At 40.3% G+C, this 8,503-nt stretch overlaps 1 protein-coding gene across 1 annotated transcript; it reads right to left on the reverse strand.

Annotated features, from left to right (window-relative positions):
* Positions 1 to 734: 734 nt before the first annotated feature.
* RIDA (reactive intermediate imine deaminase A homolog) lies at positions 735 to 8,491 on the reverse strand. The gene is made up of 6 exons (XM_048068750.2): positions 8,332 to 8,491; positions 4,856 to 4,961; positions 4,253 to 4,307; positions 3,395 to 3,463; positions 1,901 to 1,956; positions 735 to 1,511 (listed from the first exon to the last, which is right to left on the reverse strand). Exons 1-6 carry the CDS (start codon positions 8,394 to 8,396, stop codon positions 1,443 to 1,445), a joined length of 420 nt encoding a protein of 139 aa, XP_047924707.1. The 5' UTR covers positions 8,397 to 8,491; the 3' UTR covers positions 735 to 1,442.
* Between the last annotated feature and the right edge of the window lie 12 nt (positions 8,492 to 8,503).

Here is an 8,503-nt window from a genome sequence, read left to right on the forward strand (position 1 = left end):
ACTGACAAAATGAAGCAACATTTTCCCTCTGTTTCTTAGAAAATCATATCAGGAAGTAGCTGGTAGTAACATGAATACATCTGTTCATGTTTATTCTTAGGAGGGATTGCTTCTTGAGTTAGAGATGTAGAATATAAAAGACGATAGTAAGCAGAGAGAAAGAGCAGAACCATGACTAATAGCTTTTATTTGTGGAAAGTTTATATGCAGAAGAGTCAGGTACTTTTCTAAGGTTACTGCTTGATAATTCAGATAGCAAAGTGAATGTATATTCATTTACCTGAATAAACCAATATTGTGTTTAGATACATGGCTGTGGGGGAAGACAGGGAATCAACTCTACTATGAGGTAGCTGACTTTTCAAACTAGTTCTGTAAAAACACGGTATCCATTTCTACTAATTTAGATATAAGATGAATGCAGAGGGATAGGGTAGCTTACTATCACCAGCATGACTTCTCAGTATTGCTTAAACACCCCACCAAGCAGCTTCTTTTTTTGCTTCAATTAAAGTTGTTCTTAATAGCAAAGAAATGCCAAGAACTGTAATGCCATGGTAGCTGAAAGCTTGAAGAATTATTTTTCATTCTTAGCTATTAGGTGACAGATAATAAACCTACTCTTTTTTTGAATTATTTCTTACTGAAGAAGCAAAATCAGGACTTTCTTTGTAATGGAGCATGAAAGCATAACCAGGAAAACAAAAAGTTTGTTCCTAGAAAAGACAAGCACATTTTTAAAGATATAATTATCATTTATTGTCATTAAACAGGATATTTTCCCTCATACAATTGGAATGTCTTTTTTTTTTTCCTCACCACAATATAGTAAAAGTTGAATTATCATGAGAAAGACTATGAAAAAAGGTTGCAGGTACAGATTCATTTGCAGGTGATTTACAACTATGAGCACATTACTTCAGAGAAGCATAATTTTCTTCTTTCTGAAATGAATATTCACCCTCCTAAGAAATCGCTTCTTTATGAAAAAAATGTGAGCAAATTCCAACACTAATCTATTCTGTAAAGAAAGCATTTAAGATAGTTTAGAAATGAATACAACAAAATTCTCCAAAACACGTAAGTGAAACGTATGCTAACCAATTCAAGTGTTCTACTGTTTTCTCATTTCTGACTTTTTTTCTTATTTTAAATAATTACTAAAAGCCTACTGTTACAAGTCATTAGTTTTCCATGTCCAGATCACCCACAGTTAACTATCATACATTCACCTAAAATGAGTACTTCAGTATCTGAATACCTCATCACCATCACAACATAAGGCCCCTGTTCTACAATCAGGCTCAATGGATTTTAGCAGTGCTTCCATGGGTTTCAGGGTTCACCTACAGAGAAGCCACTGTAAACTTGTATTTTACAGACTGCAAGGCCACAATCCGGAAGAAAGCACCTGTCCTAGGTGTAGGATACTCAGCCTTTACTTATAGAGAGGCTGAAACATCCTGGATGGGTCCTTGAATGGCAATTGCTTCAATCTCAACTCGGGCACCCTGTGAGACAGCAATGAAGAAACATATTAGGAATTTAAAAGTATCTGTTTTACGAAGCAATTGGATATATAACATGACTGATAAGAACAAAGAGTGACATTTGAAGGGGATTATATTTCTGACAGTGGTATTACTGATTTAGTAACGTTAACATTGAAAATTCACTTTACTCTTCCTTACATACCAGAAACTCATATTTCTACAGTTGTAGCCATCTTCCATTACACAGCAAGGTATCTCATTTTCAGAACTCTTGTATGGGGGAATAAGACCAGTATACTTAAAAGCAAAAACTATTTTATTCAATAAAATAATCACAATTGAACCTATTACAGAATAAGAAAAGTTGTCATAATGTTTCAGAAGCAAGTACTTAGTGTGACACTTACTTTAGGCAAAGCAGCAACTTGATAGGCTGCTCTGGCTGGGAAATTGGACTTGAAAACTGTAATTGAAACAAAACCATCCACAAATCATTTAACTTTGCTTGATAAACCACACAGCTCTAAGTCATCTGTATAAAATGCAGTCACTGGAATGGTTTCAGGCTCAATGAGACAAGACAAATAATCTTCTGTCCCAGCTTTCTTCTCCCCCACCTTTTTTTTTTTTTTTATTAAATCACTGACTGTTCTAGTATCTCAGCAAGCTACCATTCATCATCAAGAAGGTAGCTACAATTGTGATCTAGTGGACAGAGATAACACGCACTCTGCTGACACTGCATGGCTTTGACACCAACTTGGCTGAAACAAAAATACTGAACCAGAATGGTGATCAGCCAGTGCAAAGACTGGAGAGAGGGAGAGGGCTCTTTCACAGACAGAGCAAGAAGGAGAAACAGGACCCTGGCAGGAGTCATGAGCAAGGATCCCAGATTTGTATGAAGTTAGCAGGGGGCAAACCTTACTCGTATCAAAGGAAGGCAGAGAAAATAGGCCCTGACCTACTCCTCCAGTCTCAATTAGGTCCAGAGCTCAAGCATATTAAAATAATAAGGGAAAAAAAAAGGGTATTAGTCAAGATACAAGAGTTGAATTTGCATAATTAAATACAAGTTTTTCTAGTGAGAGTTAACGCTAGGCTCAGAAATGGCACTTCCATGCTCCTGCACTAACAAAGCAAGTTAATAACTCACATCAAAGAACAGCAACAACAGCTTTCCTGAACAACAGGTAGGAGGTCTGTTTGCCAACAAGTAACTGAGTATCCAGCTGGTCTGTTTTTCCTCCACTTAAACACACACAATTCCATCTTGACATGCAGAAGACTGTACTGATAGCTCATGAATAAAAGACTTTATTCAAGACCAGATGTTACTATCTAATTAAAACCCAAACCTACAAAAATAAGGAAGTAATGTGCATAGCCTCCCAAATTCTTCTGCACAACACGGCTCATGAATCACCTACTTCAGTTTACATTCGCTTTGGTTAACCAAGCATTATTCTCGTATTCCAAAGTGCAGAAGGGTGGCTCATCCTCTTAATTGAGCTTTGTCCCATAACAATAGCACAGAAATTATTAAAAGATACAGATTTTAAAGAAATAAAAATACACAGCCTGAAAGTAAGCATTTTAAGGCTGCCTACAGCAGAATTATATTAAGGACAACACAGCATCTGTCAAGGCAAAAAGGAGTAGAAGATCAACCTGTAGGGTTGATATTTATATGAAAAGTTAGTGGGATGGTAGGACACGAGTCCATATGAAATTCGGCTGTACTTGTTCAGGTGTTTGCAAGTAAATTGCTTTAATTTAGTGTTGTATTTCTAATGAAATCTCAAAGAAAGGGGAATTAAATCATCTGAGTCATTAAAACACAGTGAGTGTAATTAGTTCTATAAGCCATACTGGTAAAACAAACAAAAAAGTCTACTTACATTGTTTGTAAATATCATTAATATCATTGAAGTCCTTCATGTCTGCCATCAAAACAGTAGTCTTCACAACTAGAAATTACATAACCACAGTTATTTTGTGAGTTTCTTGCTTTTATTCCATGAATTTATCTCAAATATTATAAACATTTTGAAAAGTTTTCCAAACAGATATTGACCATTAGAACTACCACCTACAGAACCAACTTAAAAAATCTTAATAACTAGTACATAAAACTTTAAGGAATTAGATATTCCTGATCTGTTTTGAAAGTATCCGTTTTAACTTTCATTATAAGCCCAATTCTAAAAGGCACCAAACTGATGAAGCAGGTTGATTTAAGAAAGCTATTGTAAGCCAAATGTTGGCAAAAAAATTATATATAATAACTGCTGCCAAAAAATCCACAGAATGTCTGAAGATACAGTCTACGCTAGAATTTTTTACCCATGACTGCCTAAGCCAATATTAATCCTGGTTTGGCTCCACTATTAGAGCTTGCTTCAAAAGAAAAGGTAATGAAAGTGCCTAGAATATGAACACGATAGACATAGACCTGCTTTTACCTGAAGTAAAGTCTACGATGTTTAAAATGCCTGTAGTCTGTTGCAGCTCTATCTACACCTGAGCTTCTTCAGTTAGAATTAAAAAAAGTTAGTATTATGGTCAGAAACTTTGGGGGAAAGGCAGTGTCCCATTGATACTCATCACATTAAGACTTGCACATTGATATTTTTTCCCCTCTAGCTATTAGTAGCAACTTTATATTTTGCAAACAGCTTTATTTTATGTCACTATTTTTTTTTTTTAAATCAATTTAAAAATAATCACTTGTTTGCCACCATCATAACAGCACCTACCATTGCCATAGTCACAGCCTGCAGCTTTCAGGATTTCTCCCATGTTCTTTAGAGCCTAATGAAAATTGAGATAAAAATATTTAAGTAGCAGCAAGGTTGTATTTAGGTAAGTATGTAAACATGAGTTGTAACCTAGCTACAGATCCATGTTGTCGTTCACCCAGCAAACCTTCAACAGTCATCAGTGGGTAAGAAAAAAAAAAACAGAAATAGCTTAAAAAGTAAATTAATGAAAGGGAACGTCTAATAAACCCCCATCCATTCATTACATGCAAATGTAGGATGCAGCTCAATATCATCCTATCTACTCACACAGCTTCTTTGCTGCTGGGGGAACGAATCTTTCCCCTACTCAAAGCCACTGGGGTCAAACCTTCATTCAAAACATTGATTCTTTCCTACTTGAAATACAGATTCTTCCCTTGACCTCCAAGGTTGTTTGGATAGAAAAGTGACAGGGATGGGATGAAATTACTTCTTACTTGCACATCCTCCAAGGTGAGGTAAAATGTGCTCTCTAGGACTCTTCAATTTCTCATCAGTCTACATTTCAAAAAGCACAAGCCAACTCCATTAAAAGTTTATTGCCAGGACACATCTTACCTGCTTAGCTTCTTCCTTTGCACCTCCAGAGACAAGCTGCCCACTGGAAGGCTCTATACCAATCTGTCCTGCAATGTACATGGTCCGGTCTACAAGCACCGCTTGGCTGAAAACAGAAGAGACATTTTATGTTGATAGTTTCCCCACCAAAAGCATTTAACTATTCAAAAACACTCCCTTGTAAGCACATTTCACATTTTCTTCAGTCATCTGTAATATCTCGGAAAGATAGGTTAACATAGAACCACCTAGGTTGGAAAAGATCTTCAACACCATCAAGTCTGACTTACCAAGTCCCATCATTAAACCATGCCCCTCGGTGTCACAGCGCTTATGAGCTGGGTTATGCGCGCACAAGTTTGTACACGCAGTCATACGTTCAACCTGTGCGTGTTTAGTTCAGCTGGGATTGAACCACCTGTGGAAGACAGCATAGCTGTCTTTGAGGTAAGAAACCCTGTTTCTCAGGAAGGGATGAGTGCAGCAGCACAACATTAAACTCAGCTGCACATATTCTGCACTGCAGATAGACGGGGGGAGGCAAAGGATCTCCATCCCGAGAGCAAACCCTCTCCCCACACCAAATAACCCAAGTGACCTGTTGGCTTAGCTCAGAAGACTGCAGAATTCGAGCTATTTGCTAACCATTTCTATGTAAACATCAGGTATGAAGTCGAGTTAGCAATTATTAACATCTTTAATTACCACAAAATTAAGAGATTAAAACAAGGACTTAAACTATCTATTATGCAAGAGACATAGTTTGCATCCCTTCAGCTGACAGCTAAAAATATTTTGTAAAGAAATTAAAGAAAGGGTCTTCTCAAAACGTTTACGGTGTGTCAACGCCATTTTTCTTATCTCTTCCCATTCCACAAGAAAATTTATTGTTCTAACAGCTGAACAAGCCTCTGAAGTTACACAAACTGGAGATAGGCACCTCCCTGAACTACCTAAATTAGCAGCTTAGCTTCTCTTTCATGTCAGTGGAGAAAGAAAGCCACTCTTTCAGAGAATGCTTTTACTACCTCTCTTAATTGCTCAATCCATTGACTTTACGTGGGCCTAACCTGGTTTAGGGACTCAGTAAAATGATTATGGTTAGGCAATCTGAACAATGCCATCACTCCCACCTTCCCTTCCACATTCTCCTACAATTCCACTAAGGGAAAAAAAGCCAGTGATTTATCTGATGGAGCAAAATATCTTACACGGTGATTATTCTCTCTGACATCAGCAACCATCTAAACTGGGATGAGACAAAATTATACCATTTAAAGAAGAGAAACTGGCAAAACAAATATTTTTCTAGCTGACGCAGTCTAGATAGTGTATATGAGCACAACACAGATTCTTCTTTAACTGTTTTCTTTCTTAGCATATCATGCTTTGTTTGAGGAACAGGCCCTCAGACCACAAGCTCGTGTTTCTGTTTCCTGTGTGGAGAACCACACAACAAGGAGACATTAGCTCTCTGAAAAAAAAAAAAAAAAGATTGTCTTATACTGCTTATTATAAAGCAAATGACACCACAAAACGTTCATCCTAACTGACCTTTGGACAATCCCAAATCATGAATAATTGGGGGGGGAAAAAGAAAAAGCAAGCCGAAGCCTTCCAATACCACTGCCAGATCAGCAGCAACCTTACTGAGTCCTCTGCTCCTCGACTTTCTTTTCCCTTGTACGCTTAGCCGTGGAATCCCCTATTCACTGACACCAGTAACAATTCTCCAACTTAAAAGTACATTTCCACTGCAATCAAAGGCATGAGAAAAGCTCACAGAAACTCCAAGCGCACAAACTACAATCAAATGTTAAGTGCAGATGTATCCTATACCTAGGATCAATCATAGCTACTCTTTATGATTCAGCAGAGACTTAGGCATGTGCCTCAAGTCATTCCGGCTTCGGTACACCTACGTGCATTCATTCCTAGATGGCCATTATGACCTTAGGAGAACGCCCCTCAGAGGGATGGCATCAACAAACATGCTTTTTAATGAGAAAAACTGGAAAAAGTCAGGTTTTCTTTACTCATAGGGTTGTTGATTAATATAAGAATATCATCTCCGCTGCATCTTTTAAAGTGTATAAATATATCAATAAAATTACTGGAAGTTGGATGAGGTAAAGGAGGTATAAGATATGGTAGAAGAAGCACCCTGAAGGGCTGCAGCAGAGACAGGAACACAGCCCATACACCCCAAACCTTCCCTCCACGTTAAGCCCTCCTTCCTCTGTTACCACGCTCAGAGCAGAGACACAGCAGTTTTTTCTTGTGCAATTTTTTGCTCACTGGACTTTGAAAAGTTTACTGGAACTCGATTAACTAAGTTAGTGATAAACTTATTGATGGTAGCCTGTCATACCAGTAACAGGCTGCATAATAAGAAGCAGTATTTCGTTAAGAACTACCAACAAGCACAAAACACAGGAGTGCAGTTAATCCACAGCAGAAATCAAGGGCTACATTAAAGGCTAAGCCAGTTGGTGTGTGTGCAGCTGAAGAATTGTTGCTTTCCCTGTCCCAGGTGCTCTGTATAAGTGATGCCGAGCCCCTGGCTGCAGTCCACCAACAGCTCGTTGTTTGCAGAAGTTAACCTTTAGGTCATGGGACTCTCTCTGCCTCTACACATGGTACTTTTCTAAGTTTACAATTCCTATCGAGAACATCCAGCTTGAAGTTCAGAACTTTCATTTTCACAGGAACGGAGACAGATATTGTTTTTGAAGGCATGAGGATGCTACAAGCAGTTTTAAAACCCGAGGAGCCTGTGTTTAAATGGGAAAAGAAAGCATAACATGCCCTGAATGCATAAATAGGAACCCTTGGAAAACACTGGTAAAAACCCCTCAGTACCTTAGACGTAAGTCTCCAGGAACAATTTTTCACATCTAAATAACAAAGACAAGCCTTTTTTGGGATTCTTTTTTTTTTTTAAATTAAGTCCAGAACCGTTGCAATGAAGAACTTAGGCATGACAAAAGCCGAAGAGCAGCCCGTTTTCCACCAGTATCTTCTGGCTTGAGGAGCGCTTCCAGCCGCCTGCCGTGCCCCTGTCAGGGAGGGAGGTGTGCCACCCTCAGCAGCCACCCTCCCGGGCTCGCTGCCCCCTGCTCTGCCCAAATCGGACTGTTTCCGGCGGGGACTGACCCCTTCTCTCCCCTTCTCGCCGATTTCTGCACGGTTTCCCCCCGGTGCCTCCCGGGCGGACATTTTAGGGACCCCGCGGGCGGGCTGAGGCTCCCCGCTGCCATTTCGGAACCCCGCTCCCCTCGGGGGTCCCGGGACCCCGCCGGCCCCAGCACCCCCGGGGGCAGGTCCAGCCACCCCATAACCTCCTCATAATCCCCCCACAGCCTCCCAGCCTCCCCATAACCTCCCCATAAACCGCCCCACAGCCTCCCAACCTCCCCGCAACCACCCCACAGCCTCCCCTCGGGCAAAGCCCGCTACCCTCAGCCGGGGCACACCTGTAGGGACCCAGCGCAGCGGGAGCCTTGGCGGTGCTGATTATTTTCTTCACCAGACAAGCCATGGCTGCCGCTACCCCCCTGCCTCTCCTCAGCAACCCGCCACCTACTGCCCCCCCACCTTTTTACCCTCCCCTCCCCTGCCCACAGCCGCAGCCCGCCCCGCGCCGCA

Source organism: Anser cygnoides, chromosome 2, assembly GCF_040182565.1.
Source record: "Anser cygnoides isolate HZ-2024a breed goose chromosome 2, Taihu_goose_T2T_genome, whole genome shotgun sequence".
In the NCBI taxonomy this organism is placed as follows: Eukaryota; Metazoa; Chordata; class Aves; order Anseriformes; family Anatidae; genus Anser; species Anser cygnoides.

Bases quoted from the DNA above. Each gene is read 5' to 3' on its own strand.
- RIDA (XM_048068750.2), bottom strand. From the start codon at position 8,396: ATGGCTTGTCTGGTGAAGAAAATAATCAGCACCGCCAAGGCTCCCGCT. The intron at 3,464-4,252 runs GTAGGTGCTGTT...TGTAATTTCTAG, and splicing joins AGGCTGTGACTATGGCAATG to TTGTGAAGACTACTGTTTTG. The intron at 1,957-3,394 runs GTAAGTAGACTT...TTTCAATTACAG, and splicing joins TAATGATATTTACAAACAAT to TTTTCAAGTCCAATTTCCCA.